The following is a 24,505-nucleotide window of genomic DNA, read 5'->3' as shown; positions in this document are numbered from 1 at the left end:
GTTTTAAGACAGTTAAAAAAAAAAAAAAGTTATATAAAAAGGAAACCTGTGCCTATTTCATAACAACACTATTACTGGGGCCTCTTGCACTTCTGTTGCATGCACTCCCCTTTTCACCCCACAAGGGCAGCCAATAATAGCACTACAATAAAATCCCACTAACAAATCCATTCTACTAAAAACAAGTCTGTACAGCAGCAAGCTAAGTGAAGCTTCCATGGTTTGCTTGCTAAGTGCTCAAAAGTCATATCAGATTGGAAAAAGTCACAGAGATACTGATGACAGGGAATTTGAAGTCAAACTGTTCAGACTATCTTGGTATGTTAAATTGGCTTCTGATATTGGGATGCTCAAATATTTCCATGTCATTTTAGAAAGAGTGCCCATTTGATTTAAATAACTACCTCAGTATCTAATAAACACCAATAAAATGTCTTCAGTAGGCTGAAGAGACAGCTCAAGAATTCTGATAATCCCCCCCCCCCCCCCCGTTACCTGCCCCTTGCTGTCTTTCAGTCTCTACTGAATGGCATGACCGGCAGCTTGACCAAGAGAGAATTAAATGCTTAATATAAATGCAATTCCCTTGCCTGCACAGCTTTCTCTCTTTTATTGTTATTATTCCAAATGGATGGGACTGTTGGATAAATTGAGAAGGAATGACTATGCAGAGCTGTTCCTTTATGTAAGACAATAGGGAAGGCCAAGTGCAAACAAACTTTATGCACAGGTTAAAAAAAAATCACAAAGAGACTTCTAGATTTGGGACTCAGTGTTTGCAGGCAGAGACAGACAGGGAATTTGCTTAATTAACAAACTACCTAATAGAGAATGCAATGCTGAGCTTCACTAACAGAAAATTATCAATGCCTATTTTTTTTGCCCCAGAACAGACACCCAGTGTTGGGTGTTGCTTCATAGTATCAACACAACATTGCAATACAAACTAGTTGAAAATATTTTGCTTCCTGCATTTTAACTGCAACAAAATTAACTTAAGTTTTTTAACTCCATAACCAAGCAATAGGAATGCTCAGTACAAACGCATAGGAACAAAGGAAGTTTTTCCTAATAAATTCAAAATTCTCCACTGAAGTTAAAACTACTTGTGATGGTCATGGAATATTACTATATGGAGCCTATGTCAAATTTTAGTCATGACAAATTAAAAACGATATTCTCACTGGGTTTACGTTTCAAGAATCCAAATAAAGCAAAAAAACCTTCTTCCCTCCATTATCTCCATCGTGGCATCAAGACACCTTTCGTGGTAACGTATGAGCTTCTCAGAGTATTTCAATGTCTGTATATCAACAATAATATTTTAGTTATACATCTATCACCTCGATTAAAAATGGGAGATTTAGTTTCTTGTCAGTTGGTTAGCATTAATACCACTGACTACATCTACAAGTTTCTTGGCCAAATATAAAGTATCTGTAGAATGTGACTATTTTGCTATTTTTCAAAACAAAAAAACAAAAAAACAAAACCCAAACTTAGAATATTGTGTTATCTGCTTTGAGAATGTCTCCTAAACAGTGTCTTCAGTATTATTTAAAAACATAGCCTTTGAAATTAAACTCAGATCTTTTGTTTTCTCTGTTATTGCTGTAATATGTTACTGTATTCCCGTCTAGAGGCTGCATTTGTTTGGAAGCAGCTTGATTGGAGCCTTGTCTCTGCTGCATTAACCCCCTTTAAAGCTTTCTGGAGAGTTTCAATGCAACCACATACTAAGAATTAGAGGCTTTACCTCACCCACCCTCCCACACAGGAATTCTAAACAGGGAACTAACAGACAGAAGGAGAAAAAATTCCACAATATCCCCTGTCTAGTACATCCATTTGAAGTACAAACTTTCAGTTTCATATTCATGCTTTTTTTAATTATTTGCAACAATATACCAAGCTATATACATCCTCTCATCACTGTGCTTTTGGTTACTTTCCTACTGACGCTATTGGAGGTATGGAATTATCTCCAATAAAATGTCATTGCCCCATTCCCCCCTCCCCCAAATTAGAATTTCTGGAAGGTGCAGTAATTTTTGCAAGAAGTACTAATCCTCCATTGCAGATGAATCCCATAACATAACTCAGAAAAAAGTGCTCAAAGTCAGATTACCTAAAGGCTGTCACTATCACTGTATTTAAAAAAAAAAAAAAAACCAAGGAAGCATTTAGAAATCTGAAACTTGAGGTGAATAAATTACAATTTGTCTTTACCATTTACAAAGTGCTGCGTTAGCTATAGACTTCAGGACATTTAAGTAAAGAGATTAGAGGCAGCAGTGCTTTTATTTATTTTCAACATGTCCCTGGCATAACTGAATTTTCAAAACTCACATCTGTGATAATGTGGCAAGAAACATTTTACTTTAAAAGCCTGCTACACTGACTAAGTGCCCATACTGAATAATCATTAAGTTAAGGAGCACTCTTCAGAAAGATGACTAACTTCATGGAAATGAAGTTACAAATGGAATAGCTAAGCAGACCCAAATGGCAAGAGAGAAGAATTTGCTTGTTTTATGGATACAGAACTTTCTAGGCTGCAATAAGTGCTCAAGATTAAAATGTAACAATACATATGATTATGTTGTGTCACTGGCATTTGGATAAAGGTGTCATATAATGATCCAAAGAAAATATATCTTAAGTAAAAAAAAAAAAAAAGTATGTTATTGTTTAAATGTCCTAAAGGCCCTGTCCTCAAAGGGATTTGAGGCATAGAAGCCTCTTGCCCCAGGGAACAAAAATAGGATGTTAGTACTAAAACCAGTTTCCAAGCTACTTATAAGTAGTTGCAAGATCTGATTTAAAAACTGATTATCCCAAAATAAGGGATGCTCAGTCTCACAATTAAAACACACCAACAACTTGCAAATATTTTACCAATACTATAAACTAATCTACAAATGTTAAATTTAAAATGGAACATTTTAACCTTTGACTACACTATTTATTGCAGACAGGAAATACTGGGGAAAAATAATAATTGGTGCCAATTCAAAGAAAGCCCTTGATTGCTTTTAGCACTGAAATTAAAACCTAAAATAAAATTTAAAAAAAATCCCATAATAATTTTGGTACACAAACTGGTTCCAAGACTAGCCCTATATCCCCACAGCATTGACTGAGGTACTTCTATGAAGACTCAAAGCTGTAGGCAAGGAGTTCAGAAGTGGTTCACTGCAATGAAATACTGCATCTGTTTTCTTAATTCCAATTTTTCCAAATGCAATTTAGGAGGTAAAAAAGCATATGCCCAAGATTATGCCAAAAGAATACTATTACCAATGAGAATCTTTGTACTTGATCACTTTCTAATTTAGTCCTATTTTTATGAAAATGTATATCCTAACAATTGCTTCCACACTTTGTTCATATCCATGCTGCAAGGAAAACAAGCCACTAAAATGATTTAAATAGTTTGCTCCCCTTTAATATATCAAAAATGGACATTTTCTTCAGAATATGTTGAATTCTTTTCTACTGAAATATTGATATGACTATGCTTTTACAAAAGCAGGCTGCTCAAACTATTTTTTTTAATCTGGCCAAGGTGAGTACATTTTTGTTTGGGGGGGGGACCTAAACTTGAACAAAATTTTATTTTACTAACAGTGTGGAAATCACTAACATCAATCATTTAAGACTGTTCTAGGAGGTAAACCATTATGCAGATGATTTTCCACCAAACATTCCAATTATGATTGATGATTTAGATAGCAAGACTGTTAACCATATTTTTCCCGTAATGTTTTTGTCCTTGAGAATGTCCATAATAACACTGAATCCAAAAAGTGGAAATGGAAAGGAAAACTTACAAATGATAAACAGTTCCTTTGTAAGATTTCTACAAAGTCATTTTCCAGTCACTGAACCAGAAAGAAAAACACCACCAAACTGTTCCCCCTTTACCTGGTGCCTTAAAAGGTTAACACACTTGCTAATGTATATCGATGAAAAAAATCACTGTCACAATTCTACCTCTTTAAGACCCTGCATACATTACAACAGTGCATTAGTGATACAAATTGTAAAATACTTTTCGGCTCCTTTGGATTTTGCATATGACAGTTTTTGCATCAGTCACAGCAGGTAGGTTGAGCAAGCTTTGCGAGTTTTAGACATGCATTCAACTAGATATGAATCAATAAATTTATACTCCCTTTAATCATTATAATTAGCTAAAAATTGCAAGACAGTCCACAAAACAGGATTTGCTTTAAGACTAACTGCTGGAGTTCCAAGATGTAAGATATGCAGCACTGGGAAGTCTTCAGTGGAATTAGTGTTTAGCAAAGGATTGCAAGCATTCAGAAGAAACAAGTCCTGGTTGGAGGCATGAAGGCTTCAGCACCAACTTTTAAACCTCAGTTACTTGATTGCATATCTCCCATCTTCAAATCTGCATTCAAAAGACAACAAAAGGAGCTAAGTAATAGCTCAATAGTAGTTAATGCTACCAGTTCTATCCCTCATTCCAAACACACCTATCACTCACTGACTGAACACAGAAGTTACGCCTCCACTTAGGACTGTCACTTATTAAAAAATAGGCAGCTTAAAAATTTGTATCCTGCAGCAAGATTTTTATTTTTCTGTCTCCTTGGCATTACCTTTCTGGATCACTGTATTTTCACAAAAATGTTTATATGGATGTTTATATGGCTGTTCCATCACAATAATCAAATACAAAATGCAAACATTTCAGTAGTAAACATACCAGTTCAGCCAATCAGTAGTTACCCAAAGCATGTTTCAATTAGGGGAAGGAAGGAGCTTTGTAGGGGATATTTTCGACCATATTTCCTACTGTGCTATATTAACAAAAGAAGTAGAAATCACTCATAGCTAATTCTTATTGTCACGGCACAACTTTTAGGCTAATCTGAATTCAAAAATTCCAGTGTCAAATATCCAAGTAACTTAAAGCTCAAAATAAAGTTATTTAACAGTGTGAATGAACATTGTTACTTACCCAAGTACATCAACAACTTAATTTGTACAGAATGAAAAATCATGTATGAATTCTCATTAAGAATACAAGTCTTTTACTAGAAAAATAAAGAGTCATGTGTAGAAAACATTATTTCCAACAAACAAGCTCACATTTTTCATTCAGAGCTGGTATGTTCCAGAACACTTCCTGTCAAAACTGTCAGAAAATCTTAGTCCAGCCTGACTTTTTATAGTCCTACACTAGAGAAATCATTATGATTGTAAATATACCAATACTTACACTGGGCAATGGTAATCACCACTGTGGGGGCACATAACTATAGGTTGGAGTTCCTGGAGCTCGATAAGTGGGCATTGTAACTGGGTGCGGGGCTACAGGAGTTGGGGAATGTGTTGTCAACAAGGTACCTGGGGAGGGAAAAATATTTCCACACTTAATTGCTTCATAATTAGTACTCTTCATTGTTTAGAAATAATTTGGAAGTCAGCATAGCCACCAGAATTTCTGTTGCAGAATTTAAAGAAACTGTGTTTGCAGACTCCTCAGTCTTGTTTTTGCTTCTCTAGCACTTTATATCAGTCTTCCACAGCCTGTGTCTTCCAAATATTTTAGGATTGTAATTCTCAGAATTCCCAATCAAAATGATATTAAGGGCATGGCACAAAATATAATTCACTTCTTGCATGACCATGTTAAAGCTTCTTTCTGCACTTTGACAGACATCCAATAAATATTCTACAAATCAGAATACTTAGTACAGGTAGTCCTCAACTTACGACCATTTGTTTAACGACCATTCGAAGTTATGATGGTGCTGAAAAAAGTGACTAACGACTGGTCCTTGCACTTATGACCACTGCAGCATCCCCAGTCACATGATCAAAACTTGGGTGCTTGGCGATCGGTATGTATTTACAATCATTGCAGCATCCCGGGGTCACGTGATTGCCATTTGTGACCTTCCCAGGGGGCTTCTGACAAGCAAATGGGGGAAGGCGAATTCACTTAATGACTGCATGATTCACTTAATGACGATTCACTTAACAACTGCAGCAAAAAGTATTGTAAAATCAGACGCAACTCACTTAATGACTGCATTGCTTAGCAACGGAAGTTCCAGTCCCAATTGTGGTTGAAAGTCAAGGACTGCCTGTATACAATTTACTTGTGAGGTTCATTGTCACAGATGAGCTGCCATTTTAAAATGTGTTTGATAGTCAAAAGGTTAATATTAGCTACAAGAATCAAGAATGTCATCTCTGTGTCCTGAAGAGGTTATCTGTTTACCATTGGTTATCTAAGAATTTATATGTAGCACCTGATTGGCCACACTAATGGGTATCAAGTGCTCTACAATACCAATGCCACCTCACAGACTGTGGGAATAAAAGAAAATTCACATACCTGCTGACATTGCCATTGTGGTCCCAGCCACCATTCCCATAGTGACACCATTTCCTCTGGGAGGTGGAATTGGTGCTGGATACATAGTTGCAGGCATTCCATTGGGCTGCACAACTGTAGTGTGATGGATTACGTGGGGTGGTGCTGCATATAAAGGCTGTGTGTAGTAAGTGCCTTGCTGTTGAAAAAAATGGTTGGTTTACTAACATTCTTTCCATTACTATTGATATATACTAAAAGGCCACACGGTTTCAAGGAAATGCCATTATTTTATATTTACACATCAGGTAAGAGTCAGACCCTTCAAAAAGGAAAAAAAACCAAAACTCATTACTGTTCATTAGTAATGAGTTTTCAGTTCTCTCAAAACTATTCCTGATTAACTGAACTGCTCAAGCAAAATAGAATAATCAACCTGAACTAACTGGGAAGCACAAGTTTAGTTGTATATTAACCAGAATTTCTGGCTTGTATCTCCAAACAAGCCAGAAACAAGAAGCCAACAACCATGTTGTTTTGGTGGGGAGATCATCAACTGTAAGCCAGACTTCACTGCAATTCTGATTTATAACATACAAATATGATTAAAGATTATACCCCCCCTGCAAAAAACCACCACACCACTAAGAATCTAGAAAACAGCATAGTTTCAGCTGTTACATAATTAACACAAAGAACAAATCTACACTTTTTACCTGTGCATATGGATTCTGCTGTGGATAGGCACTTCGAACTGGATATACTGCAGTTTGATAAGGATTGGGCGATGAGGAATAAGGAGGCACTGTACCACTGGTGGGTGAGCAAGAGACTTTATATGGTGTGCCTGGTGTATAACCTATATTAAAAGATATCCAAGTGTAAACTTTGTGTTGAGTTACTTTGGTTAAATCTCCTTAACTCTCATGCACATGTATATACCATAACTCTTATATGCTTCAATAATTTGCAGTATTCAGATTAATAAGCAGTAAGAATTAGTATGATCCATTTCATTTTCTAATTAAAAAAAAGCAAAAACAGAAGGGAATTTATGCCCAGTTCCACAAAATTTAAATCTATTTATTTAAATTTATATGGCCACCCATCTCATCATGACAACTCTAGGCAGCTAACAACAGTTAAAAACACAATACAGTGGAACCTCGAGTTACGAATTTAATCCGTTCCGTGACTCTGGTTGCAACACGAGGCAAATTTTCCCATAAGGTTCAATGTAATTACCATTAATCCGTTCCGGCGTCCGCGGACCACGTGTCAGGGGCGGAAAAACGGCCGCGGACCACGTGTCAGGGGCGGAAAAATGGCCGTGGACCACATGTCAGGGGTGGAAAAATGGCTGCGGACCACGTGTCAGGGGCGGAAAATGGCTGCGGACTACGTGTCAGGGTGGAAAAAGGGCCGCAGACCACGTGGAACAGGCGGAAAATGGCCGCGGACCACATGGCACGGGCGGAAAATGGCCGTGGACCACGTGGAACGGGTGGAAAATGGCCATGGACCACGTGGCACAGGCGGAAAAATGGCCATGGACCACGTGGAATGGGCGGAAAATGGCCGCGGACCACATGGAACGGGTGGAAAAATGGCCGCGGACCACATGGAACGGGCGGAAAATGGCTGCGGATCCGGTTCGTAAGTCGAGGCGAGTTCGCAAGTCGAGGTAAATTTTTGGGGCCGGATCTGGTCGTATCTCGAAAAATTCGGAAGGAGGACATTCGTAACTAGAGGTACCACTGTATTAGAACAACATCACAATATCAGAATAAATATAATTTGGCAGCTAAGGTTAAAAACCAAACCAAACCAAACCCACAACCACCAGTACAATCATCCTGCAGGCTCAACCCCCATGCCCGATGATAGAACCTATATAAGCACAAACAGAACAGTAAAATATATGCAGTGATCAAGCCTAGTCAAGAAAGTATTCAGCTTTTAATATCTAGAAATGCAAAATAAGCATAATGTAAAAAGTAATGCTTCCTATGTCATTTATTATTTTTATTTATTTATTACTGACTCCCTGACTCCCAATGACTCTGGGAGGCTCGCAATATGCACAGTATGTTAAGGCATAAAAAAATAAATACATTCTAGATTACTGCTACTGTCATAAATTCTGGATTATTGCCACTGTAAAGTTTGATAAAAACTGTTTACAGATAGTCCTTAAGTTACGACGGCAACTGGGACTGGAATTTCTGTTGCTAAGTGATGTGGTTGTAAAGTGCGATGTCATGCGATGTCATTACTTAGTGACAGCAATCCCTGCGGTCCCCACTGCCGTTGTTAAGTGAGGGCCTTAAGCGAGCACCTCCTCACAACTCTCTGCTGGCTTCTAACAACCAAAGTCAGTGGGGAAGCCAGCAGGAAGATGCAAGTCCCAGATGGCTTCAAGTAGGCTGGCAGGCAGGTAAGTGGCTGCTGCAGGTGGGAGAGGGAGTGAGGGGGTGCATGGGTGGCTGGGAAGGATGCATGAGTGGCTGGGGAGGGGTGGCACAAATGCAGCGAGGCTTGAGGGTGAGCAGGTGGTGGGGAGGCACAGCACAGCACAAGCGCGATTTGGGGTGGCTGCTGCTGGGTGGGGGTGTGGCCAGGGCGGCATGGCGCAAGCGCCATGAGGCTCAGGGAGGGGTACAGGTGGCAGGGGAGGTGCGGCATGAACACGGTGGGGCTCAGGGAGTGTGTGTGAGGGTGTGCAGGTGGCGCAACAGAAACACAGTGAGGCTCAGGGAGGGTGTGCAGGTGGCAGAGGTGGTGTGGGATGAGCTCGAGGCTCAGGGAGGGTATGCAAGGGTATGCAGGTGGCAGGTGCAGCAGGCTGGTGGGGGTGTGTGCATGGGTGGGGGAGACTTACCCAAGCAATTTGCGACCTTCCCTGCTGGCTTCCCCATCGAGTTTGCTATCCCGTGGTCACAAATTGTGATCACATGACCACGGGATACTGCAACTGTCATAAATGCAAGCCAGTTGCCAAGTGCCCAGATCATTATCACATGACCGCGGGAGTGCTGGGATGGCCCAAACATCAAGGACTGGTCATAAGCACCACTCGTTTAGTGTTGTTGTAGCTTCAGTCACTGAACAAGTTGTCATTAACTGAGGACTACCTGTACTATTGTATGCTAAATTTATTCTGGTTGAAATTAGATTTTACAGTTTATTTTGGAACATTCTAATATAGATCTGTGGTCTCGAATTCTGATTTAGGGATTGGGATGGGATCATCTGACATCAACTGAAAAAATTAGAAAATAGATTGAGAGAGGCTGCTTGCCTATTGAATTTAGTTTCTATAATGCCTAAATAGGGTTTCTCTTTCCTTTCCTGTCCAGTTACCTCATCATTCAGTTTCTTCCCCCTTACTTTTTCCTACCCTTTAATCTAGCTTCATTCTACATATTTTAATCTTTCTTTAGATACACTGTCTACACTTGCAGTACTACCATTTTCAACTTTCTTACAGCAGTTGGGATGTTCTCTTCATCATGGATGTTCTCTTTATCAATAACATTTAACAATATTCATTTATATTCTGCTCTTCAATGTATCATTATAATCCCCTTAAAAAGCTCTAAAATACTTCTTCTGGCATTCCTTCACCTCAATTTCATTGCAAATCATTCACTCTGCTGGAGGTTCTTTGTGTAGTCCTTTTGTGCATTGCCAAAACATTTTGTTTCCATCAAAACTGTGCTGCCTTTTCTCCATCTCTTTTCATCTTAACCATCCTTTATTCTCTTTGGCTACATTCTTTGCAACCATTTTTTTCTCTATATACGTATTATACATTTCTCTCATTCTCATTTTTCAGCCATCATTTTCTTCATGCATTTTTTTCTCATCCACAACTTTTTTAATTTCATCATTCTACCAAGTATCCTTTGTTTATATTTTCCATTAGTTTAAGTTCACACATTTCTTGGCACTCTGAACCATAATTCTTTTCACTCTTCTTCCAAGAAACTTTCACATCCTCTTCCATTACATTTGTTTTCCATTCATTCTGTTGGGAGCTTAATCAATGTTATAGTTATCTTCTCATTTAGGACTTATATTTTCTCTTCCTGCAATCCTCTATTTCTCACTCTTTTTTCTCACTATTTCTACTCTTTTCCTTTTCTTCCCTATCAATTTTTTCTCCTCCATCAACTTTTGACACTACCCAAAAATGTTTTGTTCTACATTCAAAACCATTCATCATGGTTGTATCCCTTACTAATTTCATCATACACATTCAAACCAATGATGCATTTCAATTCATCCCTTTTCCATGTGTATGCATAAATACTTACGTTTAAATCACATATTTGAAACTGTTTAGAAAAAACAGTTTAGCATTAAACAATTACAATTTTCATTCATCCCTGAGTCTCTGAATGGCACAATAATTTTTTTCTATATTCTTTTGTCTTGTTCCTGCTCATCCATTCCTGTCATGTAACAGAATAACTTCTTCTTCTCAAAGTGTACCCATTCAGAATCTGCAGGATCCCTTCAAACTTATCTCTTATTCTTTCATTGTCACCATTCACATGCAACCATCACCAACTTATGAATTCCAGTTTTCATTAATGTGTACTCCAGAGTACACCAAAAATCAGGCCCCATAGGCCAACCACAATATGTTCTATCAATTAATATTTTTTCAGCAAAAATGTTACTGTACTTAGGAATGTTCAAAGGTTATAATCAAACAAATAACTAAGTATACAGAAGAAAACGACAACCAATTTAAACATTTAATGAAATCTATATAATATTGCCCCTGGGGGCTGACTTTTGGTACACTCTGTATAATGAGAATTCATATTAGTATATTAGAAAATATAAATTTATACTTTCTAACGTACGTTTTAGCCCATTTTAATTCATAGTTAAACCTATTCCTTTACAGGTAGTCCTCACTTACTGACTGCAATTGGGACTGGCAATGTTGCTAAACGACATGGTCATAAAGTGAAAAATCACATGACTGCACTTGACTTATGATGTAGTAACTTCAAGAACCTGTCGTAAATCTTTTTCAGCACTGCTGCAACTTTGAATCATCACTGAACAAGCAGTCAATAAGCGAAGACTACCTGTACTTCTCTACATGTATTTAGACTATCTCATTCCAATCTATTACATCTTTACTTTCCTCTTAGTTTACAGACATATAACATTCCTTCCTTCCATTCTATTACATTCCTGTTCTTAAGCATTTACTCCTCTTATGTTCCAAATTACAATATTTCACATGCCATGGTCCATATTGATCTCTGCCAGTTATCATAGCTTTGGTCAATCAAGATTTTCACATAAAAGAATGAGAGAGAAGACTATGTTATCAGACTTAGTCATGCCTGTGTCAGAAGCAGAATTCTCTGTTAACAATGTAGACAGTATCTGTCAGTTCTGGCAATTTTTGAGTAATATGCCACCAACACAACCAAGGCCCACCTTTACCCCAAGCACATTCACACTATTCTATGCAAGCTAGGATATTTAATCTAGAGACTATCTTGCAACCCAACATACTGTTGCACACATACTACCAACCTGGAGGTGTTTACAGCGCAACACTGAACTGCTCTTACTGCTCTTACTATTGAAATGCTCTGTTACATTTTTTTCCTTAATATTGAATCAGAATATGCCTTCCTGTAACTTAAATCCATTATTAAGCATCCTGAACTCTGGAACATTGGAGAACAGTCTTTATCTTCTTCTGTATGACATCCTCTCAGGCATTTGAAGAATGCTATTATGCCCCCCTGAGTCGTTTCTCAAGGCTAAACATTCCCAATTTCTTCAATCTCTCTTCACAGAACTTAGTTTCTTGTCCCCTGATCATCCACGATGCTCTTCTCTGAGCCTGTTCCAGTTTGTCTGAATCCTCAATATGCAGTAATCAGAACTGGACACAATACTCAAAATGGGGGCCTGACCAAAGAAGAATAAAGTACAACTATTACTTCCTCTGATTCAGGAACTATACCAGTGCTGATGCAGTCTAAAACTGCATTTGCCTTTTTTGCAGTCAAATACCCCCGCAGATTCATATTCACCTTAAAATGAACTGCTTTTCCAAGATATTTTTTTTAATAAGCATTATTATCAAGCCAGGTATTTCCCCATCCTACACCTGTGCATCTGAGCTACTTTTTCCTAAGCAAAGAACTCTGAATTTGTGTCTGTTACATTCTATTATTTCCAGCCCATTTTCTATCCTATCAAAATAGTTCTGATTTTTTTCCCCCTGTCTTCTATGGTATATTAGCTACTGTACCTAATTTTGTGTCACCAGGTAAGTTGATAACCATACTTTCTACCTCTTAATCCAAATTATTAATATAAATGTTGACAAGTACAAGAACTAGATTGGACCCTGTGGCATTCACTCAGTACCTACTCCAGTCTGACACAGAATTGAGGAACGTTCAATGTTTTCCAAGTCAGTTCTACAGCCACTTGTTATACCTTATAGTTCACAATTAGCTTGTTAATTAGAATGTCATGGGGTACTGTCAAATCCTTTGTTGAAATCAAGATATATCATGTCTACAGTATTCACACAATCTATTAAAAATTTATCAGATCAACAAGGTTAATCTGACAAAACTTGTTCTTGAAAATCCCTTGTATTCTTTTCAAGATGCTTATAGATAATTTGCTTTATCATCTGTTCTCAATTTGTTCAGATATCAATATCAGACCGAGTGTCAGTAGTTCTGTAGATTCTCCTTTTTCAAGAATGACAACTTTTGCCTTCTTCTAGTAATCTGGCACTTCAGCTGTTCTCCAGAAATTAATTTTATAAATGGGGTACTATATTTTATAAACAAGTAATTTTAACTGGCAGTTATTAATTAATATAACATTATTTTTTGTCCTTGGCCTGCACAAAGATACCTGCATACACTTATAAAAATCTCTGTCTCACACCTGCAAACACGCATAAATGCACACGAGTGGAAATTTCCAGAATTAAGTTCAACTGTAGCTTGCTTGACAAGGTGGGGAAAAGTGTATGTGGGTATATCTACTCTTCCTCTTTGGGGTGGCACAGTCTTCAATTTACTATTGTTTTCCATCAAATAAATCAGCGTAACACTGATTTAAAACCACAGTGGAAGGTTCCATACCTTTATAGCAACAACTGCATGAAGATGCCAGTAAGTGAAACAGAATTCAGTTCATGAGGTAGGTAGATCAGATACCTTAGTGTATCCTATTTCACTGAGTGAACAGATAACACTCTGAAGTCCTTTAATGCACCAATTCCTTGACCAATCATCAGGAATACACAAACTTAGAGGAATATAGCTTGTACATCAGCGTATAGAGAAAGAAAAACCTGCACTGCTTTGTTCCTGATAATGGTCAAACTTTGATCTCATAGGACAAACAAGAGGAGTGAAAAATTCCTGTTATTCCAGCCTTCCATTCAACCCTTAGGGCCGCCCATAAAAACTCAATCTCCCCAGGATAATTGTTCCCTGTTCTTTGTGGCAGTTGTGTACTTGTGAACCTTGCCAATCTGTGGCTGTCGTGCTAAGTCCAAGAAATGATGGTGAATATGTATCTGGGGCAAAATGGCTTCTAGGGAATTATCTAGAACAGTGTTTCTCAACCTTGGCAGCTTGAAGATGTGTGGATTTCAACTCCTGGGAGTTGAAGCCCACACATCTTCAAGCTACCAAGGTTGAGAAACACTGATCTAGAAGTATCTCTGGTGTTTTGAAGGACTGTTTCTATGGAGATGAAGCCATAAGTGGGCTCTAGTTTGGCCTGTCCTAATATGACATCCAGTTACTTTGGAGGGGAACAGGGATATATGATCTGGCTTTAAGTCCAATCCTGTTCCTGATATCCTTGCCTGAAAGGACCATTTTGTCAGAACTTAATACAATGCCCAGAAGGAACTTCAATTCTATTGCTGCAGCACATAAAATCTTGCCTTTGAGAGCGTTTGAAACTAACACACGAGGTACTCCATAATTGTAACAGAAAGAGAGCTAATATAGCAAGGCACTCCATCCCTGGTCAGTTTTGAACTGTTCTCCCCACATCATGAAAAAGGATGACTCTGAGCTCCTGAAAATGGACTATGTGTTCCCATTATCAAAAACGTAGCCAAAATGTTATTCTGAAGCCAACGCCCATACCTATTATATTTCCAAGAAATAATCAGGCACCCAAATCCCACTTACATACAAGCACACGACTGTTCCTCTGTGTGTTACTGTGCTTTTCTAAAATATAAGATGGACAAATCTAACCAATGAAGGAATGTCCAGCATGAACTAATATTATGGAATTTCCCTGTTGCCTTTGTGTTTGACATTTTCAGACACAGAGGTCCTGCAAGAAAGTATTTGGCTACTTAGGGTTTACGTGTCACTCGTTCTACCACAGATGTCAACATGTATCCTCTTCTGCTTCAATATTTGAAATAACTTAAAATTTAAATTACTCAGTTCTACAGTACTACCATATACCTGTTTGGAATGTTGGATTTGCTGCAGGATATATATTAGGAGAATAAGCAGGAGCAGCAGCTGCATAGCCCATTGGGAATCCAGCTGAAAGGAACAGTTGAAAGTTATTTTCAGATTTATCAATATTCTACTTGTAAAGTACTATCATCCAGCAAACTTAATACTAATAAAAATAATTTAAATGAATATAATCACAATCTATAGCACAAGGCAATACTTTATATTTTGCCATATAAGGTATATTATTTAAATGCCTGAACTATTTATTTATTTAATTAGCCACATCAACGCTTTTCAAAAACAGCCTTGCTCAACTTGGATGTCCTCCATAGCTGTGGTTTGCAACTCAGAATTCCCAACAATGGCTACGCCAACGAATTCTGGGAACTGCTCCACACATCTGGTGGGAACCCAGGTTGGGTTAGACTTTGTCCTAGACTTTGTGGCCACAGGACGGAATATAGCATCAACACGACTTTACATTTTCCATACTAAGCAGCATAGGCACACATAATCAGAACTCCTGTTTAAAATTTCCATGCCCTTATGTAAAAAGGAAAAAAAGTTGATGGCACACTCCCAAGTCAATATCTTCTTGAAAGCTACTCAACCTTCTCCAACAAAGAACTCTCCAAATATGCTTGGAATTCTGGGAACTTAGTCCCAATACATCTTGAGGCTACCATGTTGGGGAAGACTGTAGTAATCGTTCATACAAACTGGATTCATAACTGAGATAATATAGCATCTGATCTGATAAATAGGAACCACAACAGCAGTATGTTTTATGAGATTCAGTTACATACCTGGATACCCAATTCCTTTGGCATTTGCATAGGGAACCCCAGAAGATCCAGGACTATAAACAGGATTCATGATTTCAATAACTGAAAGGGAAAAGTCAGTCAATTAGTAGACTATAATGCTTTAACAGTATGAATTCATCAAATCTGCTATCTTTTGTACCCTTCTCTACTATGAATATGATAATATTGCAAAACACATCTTTGAAAAAAATCTCTTTGTGACAAACCTATTAGCTGAAACGGTTATATACTATAAAAAGTAGAATACCTAGGTTAGTACCTAGTACATCATGTATTCACAAACAAATAAGACAGTGAAAGTAGTACTGCTATTTGAAATTTTTTTTTTCTCAGAGTGGCATTTATATTGTACCAAGTAGATTAACTGATAATATCTCTAACAGTGCAATTCTGAGACTGAAGTTTATTCAGTCTCAGATTTCAACAGGCTTACTCTCTCCTGAATACCTTGAATATAGGGTGAGTTATAAATATCTGGGTTCCACAGGGCTTCAGATCTGAAAACAAAAAAGTGCCTTACTGGCAAACATGTAGCATCTCTCTGCAACTCTTTAAAGCAAACATCTTTTCTTGTGACTGTGCTTCAGCTGCGGAGGGCAGCCATCCAATAGTATGAAAAGATGCAAATGCTTCAATAAGTCCCAGGAAGGTGTTGTGAAAGCACCAAGCATGCTCCAAAGCACCTTTCTGCATGAGTCTGAAGTGCTGAACTTTATTAAATATTTTAATAAATTAGTACACTTAAAATTGCAAACAAAAGAGATATCTACAAGTACATTTTACATTGATGAGTAAGCAATTTCTGTAATCCGTAAGATTACAGTTGCTATAAAATATTTTTTAGGAATATGATTATGGATATTCGGTTGTAAGACATAGGAAAGTGTGTGCACCCACATACATACATACATGTAACTGAACCTGAAATGTAACTATAGCATATATTAATGAAATATTTAAAGTTTTATAGAATCACAAAGGCCAGTTGGATTTAGTTATCATGGAACAAATTTTATTAGATAATTCAAAGTACGCTATATGTAAAAGGCATGAAACTAGTATTCCATATTTTATTACTCTGCACTTCATAAAAATAATTGTCTGTAAATAACAATATTATAATCCTGTAGTGTATCCATTTGTGTTGTTATGAAATCAGAGAATTTCTGTTCTACTTGCAGCTTTCTGCTTATCAGTTAGAGCAGAATGTTGCTTTTCTCAATTATGCTAATCTCCCACACGTACAGAGGCAGATTTCTATCCATCCTTCGATTTCAACAAGAAGTTGTGCTATTAAATGGAAAAAAACCCGTTTAATAATAGACTTCAAACTACTTAATGTGCATTAAACTTTTATTACAGTAGTAAACAGATAACCAATTGCTTTTTAATTTTTTGTGACTACCAAATTTGCTCACAGGAATTCAGCAAAAGCAGCCTGGCGAAGTACATAGATCCAGAATTGAAATCTTAGAATGTAGTTATACACAATTAGTCAGGAATTCCACTGTAATGGGACTTAATTTTTATATATGATTTCAGCCTTCATTTACTGAACATCCATTTAGCTTCATATCATCAATGTGACATTCAGATGAATCCATGAACTTTACAATTAAATCAGGCTCATCTAAGGACCACTGATAGCCTTAACCTGCAAGAATGTGTCTAATTCCCCCCTTTTTGTATGAGAAGCATTTCTAATTCTTCAGCAATATGGCAGCAACATGAATTATGAAATGCATGAATTGTATTAAATTATGAATAGACAGGTTTTAATTTTTTAAAAAAAGTATTCCAGCTTGGGGAACCAACCATGCTTCTCTTTTGGAGTAATTCGTTCAATTTAATGGGAAAAAGCCCTACCTCTACTGCCTGCCAAACCAAGCTAATATTAAGAATAAGTCAAAGATAATTTTCAATGTCAAAGGACAGGTAGCTCTATAGTGGTACAGACAGGTTGCCAAAAAACCCATTCTTCCATCAACAGGTTTAGGATTTATTAGTCAAACATGGCATTGAATTAGCCCTACAAAATTAATCATAATTAGGACAACTAATACTGAATCAGTGAACTACAGTATGTCTGACTGGCCAGACTGTCTTAGCAAAAGTTTCCACATAGTTTTCAAAGACAATCCTGATTAGACTAATTTTGATGCAAGTAATGCATGCTTGACAGAGACTGTTTTCTCTAACTGAAGTTTTAGCTGGCAAATAACTTCAAATTTCACTGTATTTAGAAGCAGAGCTCTAAACACTTGTTCAAAAATTCTGGAGCTTTCCAAACAACTACCATCAGCATTCAGTTTTACTAAAAACATTAGGATAACTTATCCCAACTTATTTAACTGCTAGAAACAAGGGTTATGCAAAACATTCAAAAGAGATGCTTTGCAAAATAAGTTGGCCTGAGTGAAGCACACCCCTCCTTGAAGCATTAAAGCAGCTACATTCTCAGCTCAACTGCTTCAAAAGCTTTCCCAACTGACTGCAGTAACATGACAGAGTTGCTTCAAAGCAGCTGCTCCAATGATTCCAGAGAATATGGCTTCTTTAACCTTTTTGAGGAGGGGTGCTTAGCTTGTGTCAATGCATTCTCTGAGCTGCTCCTTTCAAATGCTTTGCACAGTCCTATTAGGAATGATAAAGGCCAAGATAGAGCCCTGCAGAAACCTGCATGCCAGAGACCATAGAGTGGATCAAAAGACCCCAAATATTATCTTCTGTTCTGTGCCTCTCAAGCCCCACTAATTCAAGTGTTTAAAATGACAGATGGTCTTAAGCTGCCAAGCCATGAGAATACAGTTGCACTGCAGTCACCCATAGTCCAATCTGGTAGATCCACTCTCTGTTATAGATTTTACCCCAAGAGCTTTTAGAACTAAGTCACCACTCTTATTTATACTTATTTATGAATAAGTATGGTCTGCTGCATTGTAGTTATAACTGAAATCAACTGTAGTGATTTTTCTTCAATGTGTGCAGAATTGAGGTCAAAGAAAAGAGCAGGAATCTTACTTCACAGGATATTAGCATTATTGTTTCCAGCCCTAATATTTAAGTAGAGCAATGTCCACGTTTTGAAACTAAACTAAACTACAATTGTGACATTTCTATTTTACAAAATACTATACAAGTATTTTACTTTCACAATCGTAATGACAGCCAGTGGAAAACAAATATTTTATGTGTGGGCTCATGGATCTCAAGTGATGTCTTTCCAATTTGATGGTTTAAGCCCAAGATTAGAAAACAAGCTTCAGGATAAAAAATACATATTGCTTGTTGTAAAGTTATGTAGGATAAACTGAACTGAGATATAAATGTTTGGTAGATAGAAGGTATACACTTACAAATATAACATACATGTGTGTGTTTTAAAACATCCTCTTTTCAGACTGAAGGCTGACCTATATACAATCCATTGAAGACACTGCCTCATGATTTATGGAGCTTTATCATACAAGTATATGCTTATTTGCAAGATTCTATCTGAGCAGGCAAAAAGACACTGCTATCAACTTAAGTATTGCAACCATATTTAATCACCTGTTAAATCTGCAAAATCCAAATAGTTAATTTAAAGAAAAAGCGTTTGACTAAATATTTTCTAACAGCAAGTCAAATGTCAACATATAAGCATTATTTTAAAATTAAAATATTATGAGAACACTTCATTCAAATAGCTGGTCTCCCTGTAAGGTAAGAAAAGGTATTAGGATGACATCTGTGTGTGTACATCTACACACACACAAACACAGAGAGAGAAGGAAACAGGGAGAAAGCAAGAGAGAAATTCTGGATGACAGTTCTATTTGCCATAAAATTAGAGAAGATTCTTCTGCTTAAAATAAGAGATATAAGTTTCTAGATGTCCTGAATCTAGAAACTTCCCCATACAGAAAAACTTCCCCATATGGATCCCCTACATTATTTTGGGAAAAAAATTGAAAGGTGCAGCTTTTATATTTTCAAACACACCTATTTTAGCCCAGCATCAAACACACAGATGATAATTTCATTCATCATTTCTATTTATGAAATTTAGGTCCCTTCACAGGGAAGCTTAGATTTTTAAAAAAATCCTACTCACAAGAGCCACTATGCTTAGTTGGTCCCTTCCAGATTAAGTACCATATATGACTGCTTTAGTTTGGTAGCAGCAAAATATCCTAATATTAGATACTATTGCAACCTACGCTACCTAAGCATGTGAATCTTCATTTTTTAAGGTGGAAAATAAAGCTGAAAATAGAAACCAAAAGTTTTATAGTTATCAATCAAAAGTATATTATTTAGACAGTCTCACATAATTATGGACTCGCAGGTTACTTGACGTTTAATTTTGCAAAGACCAAATTCTTTTGTAGTTTGCATCAGTGTGTAATGCTATTGATGATCTTACATAAACACTGTTTAAATGAATAAAACTTTACCTTAAAAGCATTTCATATGAATTATTTTAATAGACTTCAAAGTGGGGAACATTTGTTAGGGGAAAAATAAACTCCCTCCCCTTGATTTTTTTTCTATCTCCATGCTTTCAAGTCTTTAAGTGGAATTGAATGTACAAACAACTGAAAAAGACAAGGTCTTAGCAAGTCATTATATTCTCCCAACAAAAATAAGAGAGTTAATATATAAGGCTATAAAAAATGACATACATTTGTAAGGTATTATGTTTCTTCAGGGACTAATTTCCCAGGAGGGGAAAATTAACTTGATTTTTGAAAAATCATCAAGTTAATTTTCCCTCCAGGGAGAGGACACTATACAGCTGTTTTGATGCCATAATCTAAAGTCTACAAGAATTTCTCCTCCTCCATTTTCAGAGCAGAACACAAAACAAATAGCACTCACAGCACTGCCCAAGTTTTTCCTATTACTGGCTGTATTCATATAATACAATGAACCAGTATGTCAAGTATGTCAACTACTTTTGCTTGACACACTGTGTGAACCCAATCAATATTGAATTTTTATAGTTCAATTGGTCAAGCAACTGGACAAGAAAACCATGGGTATGTCTGCTGTAGAAATACAGTCACTGTCCATTTTAAGTCCTAGCAACTGCCAGTAGCTTAATATTAACATTATTAAAACAACTCAAACATCAGACACACAACTGATTTTATCAGCTCATCTTGTGATAGTGAACTAGAATGATAAATGCAACCATCTACAGCAATCCAAACAAAATTACTTATACACTCTTCATTTTACGAATAGCTATTGATGAAACTGGATAAAGAAATGAAATGCATATGTTCACTGTTTTACAATGAACTCAATGACAATAATTGATTTTACACAACAATTTGCCCACCATTTTAATTTTGAATAAAGATCTAATTTAGGACTACACTAGTGAAATTTCAGTTTTCAAATTTCGTTTTCTGAAAGATGCATTTTTCTTCCTGGAAGTTGTTCAAATATACAACCAGAATATATCCAAATTCTGGGTAAGAAAACTAGAAATAAAATGTGTAGAGTCTGCATTTAAGAAACATATCTTATTCAGCTCAGCTCAGACCACACTTGGAATGATTATAAACTAGTTTGAAAAGGCCATATATAAAAATGTCAGAACTCTAAGACAGATTAGAGTTGAAGCACCTACAGTTCAAGTTTAGTGTCCCCCAAAACACATAAGAGCATGATTTTGTCTCTCAACAAACGTCGTGAATACAAATCTGTTTTAATTCTTATGTAAATATTTGTCAAGACTGAAATCCAAATTAGATTCAGCTGCCCCCAATAATCCAGTAAACTAACTAATCGGGATTTATTCTACCTCCAAGAAACTGTTCGGCTGCTTCACCTCCCAGCTTGGTATCAAAAGCCGCTCCCCCCAAAAAACCTTCAGAGCAGCAGCCTCTCGAAAAGGAAGGAACAGCGAGGTCAATCTACACTCTTTGCGAGCATCGCCTTGCAGATTCAAAATGAGATGCAGAGCGGGGAGGCCAAGAGACATGAAGACTACCTACCGGGCACCTCAGAACGGGCCCAAGAGCGCAGGGGCGCCCACAAACGCGGGGTCTGCCGCCGAGGCCTCAGCTCGGCGAAGCATCCCCCGCCGAGGCCTTGTGCGGAGACTACAACGCCGAAGAGGGAGAAGGCCGGGAGCAGGGGAGGCAACTCCCCAGGCCGACTTTCGCTCGTGACGGCCCCATCGGCAACGGTAGCCAGAGGGAGCCATCCTGAAAACGACCCACAGCCCCCTCCCCTCCGGCAGCGGTTGAGGAAGAGGGGAGGGGAGGGGCCGAGGCGGCGCTCCCTCACTCACCGAACAGCAGCGCTTGGTCGCGGCGGCCCCTGCCCGGCTGTCGCTCTCTCGCTCTCGGGGCCTGAGGCGGGAGGGGGCCAAGCCTGGGCGAGGGCTACTGCCGCCGAAAGCTGCCGCAAGAACGAATCCCTCCCGACTGCGCTTCGCCGTCTCGTTCTCCTCTCTTCTCCGGAGAACTGCGCAGCAACCCAGCAGCCCAGAACGTCACATCCGCTCGTCGGCTGTGTGCAGAGGACGGACGACGGCCGCACACGTCTGAAGCCCCCAAAGGCGAGCCTAGCACTGCTGTCACGTGCGGGGGGAGAGAGAGCGAGAGAGACGCGGCTGCCCTAGTCACGTGGCAGGAGTGGCTTTGGTGTCCTCCTCTTGGTTGCGAATGGAAGCGGCATCGTCTTTTTTTCTTTTTTCTTTTTACAAAACAAAGCAAAAGAACTGCGTATTTAGAGACTCAGAGTTGCTCCTGTGTAGCAATCTAGACTCATGTTCACGATAATTTAGGCCACAATTCTATGCACAGTTACATTGTACTGTAAAAAGAGTTGCTGAATAGGACTAGAGACTGGAGGTTCTTTAAAGGTTATGTATGCAGAAGTCATACAAAATGATGACACATGAAAAGGACATACCGGGATAACCTCTTCAGGGGACGTCGTTTTAGTACCTCTTTCTCTCTTAAGGAAGTTCAGGTAAAATAGTTTGGGATCCGTAGTTAGCTGAACAGATAAATTTATTGCTGCTAGTATTAATTTTTGAAGACCAACTACAAAAATATACATTCAGAATATCTGCTGTAAACTTACTGTACAATGTAAATATGCTGCCACCTATACAACAAAATTTGTTTGATCAGTTGTTAACCTACTATAGTCACAATTACACAAAACATAGCTACTTTATCAGAAACAGAATTGCAGTATTCTGTTGCAATGTAGAAAAGGTAGAAAAAAACTACATTAAATTTCTCTATCCTATAAGGCACTTTAAAACAAAATATACATGAAGCAAGAATCTCAGTAAGGACTGCACAAAAGTGTGTGTCCTGCTGACTATTTTATCCAGAGAGAGATATTACAGTATTTTCCAATAAAACTGAAAATAAGATACTGAGATGTGCCAGCCTGAAAGCTCTTTGCCTATTAATATGAGCTAACTGAAAATAAAATGTGCACATTAAAGATATTTTAACATTATGTGCAAGGATGGTGCTTCTGAAGCCCTTTAGCTTACCAAACACGAATAGGCATTTAATCTAGATGGGGGGTGTTAATGCACTATCAAAGCTCAGTAATGGGTTTATATCATAGAGAAGTGGATGCAAACCCATAAAGCTGTAGTTTATCAGCCAATGCTGTATTTCTGGCTGAATGAAAACTATCCCTGTAAAATTGTGGCCTCGAAACACAAGGAAGATGCAAATGGGGAGTGTTAGTTCCTTGTTTTACTTTTCTACAGTGATCTTACAAAAATTATATATATTGAAGCAATTAAAAAAAAAAGTTCAGGTGCCTCAAAGGAAGGCTCTGCAATTTTTGCCTGGCTTGTGACATGGAAACCATATATGTGAGGGGAGAGAAAAAATGACAGGTTCCCACAGTTTCAAACCATGAGGAGGTTGTGGGTTGCTATTGGCCATACTCAAAGGACTACTGGGCCACAAACACTCACACTTGCACTGCTCTGCAGCCCTTTTGGGCTGTGGTGCCAGAGGTCATGAAACCCCCTAGGGTTGCCTGCCACAGTGCATCTTCCCCTCCCAAGGCTAAAAAACAAATCCCACAAATTCCCCAAGGGTGGTTTGTAGGCAAGGAGATAATGCTTCTGTTATTCTGTGTCATGTAGCCATCCACAGGCATATGGCCCGGATGTGTCTCAACCTGTAGCATTTTTCTCTGTCACCTCCACTGGGTCTGGATGGTAGGGATGTGCAAAGATGGAGGGCTCCAAAGTATCTAATGCTGGGAAGCTACACTTTGGTGGCCTGGGTCAGAGCACAGGGCTCCTCATGGGCCATGCCTTCAAGTGCCACAACTGCTCACCTCTGCTGTTCCCTTTACAGGAAATACCGATGATGCTTGACATAATAAAATATAGCCTGACCACTGCCCTTCAGGTTTATCCTTGTCAACCAATATGATGAGTGTTTGCACCCAGAAGAGAGAATGAGGGTCAGTCATCATATGTGTGTGAGGGTATGGAGTCTGTTAAAGAGAGCTGCACAAGCAGTTCTGCCCTTAGCAATGTGGTGCTGACTCCAGGGGCAGTACTCTTCCCCTTGATGACCCACTGTTTGTGACCTGTGTACTACATCAGTGGATAGCCCAACGTGCCCTTGTTTTCACAGATGTTGTATAGTAGTACACAGGAGGTGATGGCATGCACATTTTCATCAGCCACAGGCAACCGTGTACTGAGTCAGCGTTACTGTGCCTCGAATCTTCCGGAGACACTCTCCACCATGTTCCTGCACTGGTTGAACATGCAGTTGCATGCTGCCTTGCATGGGCCCAGATGACTAAATAACAGC

At 38.3% G+C, this 24,505-nt stretch overlaps 1 protein-coding gene across 1 annotated transcript; it reads right to left on the bottom strand.

Moving 5' to 3' along the window:
- Positions 1 to 14: 14 nt before the first annotated feature.
- Positions 15 to 22,255, bottom strand: FAM168B (family with sequence similarity 168 member B). The gene is made up of 7 exons (XM_007432284.4): positions 21,982 to 22,255; positions 15,672 to 15,752; positions 14,866 to 14,949; positions 7,072 to 7,214; positions 6,377 to 6,554; positions 5,252 to 5,379; positions 15 to 4,417 (listed from the first exon to the last, which is right to left on the bottom strand). Exons 2-6 carry the CDS (start codon positions 15,739 to 15,741, stop codon positions 5,267 to 5,269), a joined length of 588 nt encoding a protein of 195 aa, XP_007432346.1. The 5' UTR covers positions 15,742 to 15,752; positions 21,982 to 22,255; the 3' UTR covers positions 15 to 4,417; positions 5,252 to 5,266.
- Between the last annotated feature and the right edge of the window lie 2,250 nt (positions 22,256 to 24,505).

This window comes from Python bivittatus, unplaced genomic scaffold, assembly GCF_059951505.1.
Source record: "Python bivittatus isolate LINGU-HERP-01145 unplaced genomic scaffold, Pbiv_v1 ctg000980_np1212, whole genome shotgun sequence".
Lineage (NCBI taxonomy): Eukaryota > Metazoa > Chordata > Lepidosauria > Squamata > Pythonidae > Python > Python bivittatus.
Note: the sequence above shows the minus strand (reverse complement) of the source record. Positions and strands in the feature narration are given on the sequence as shown.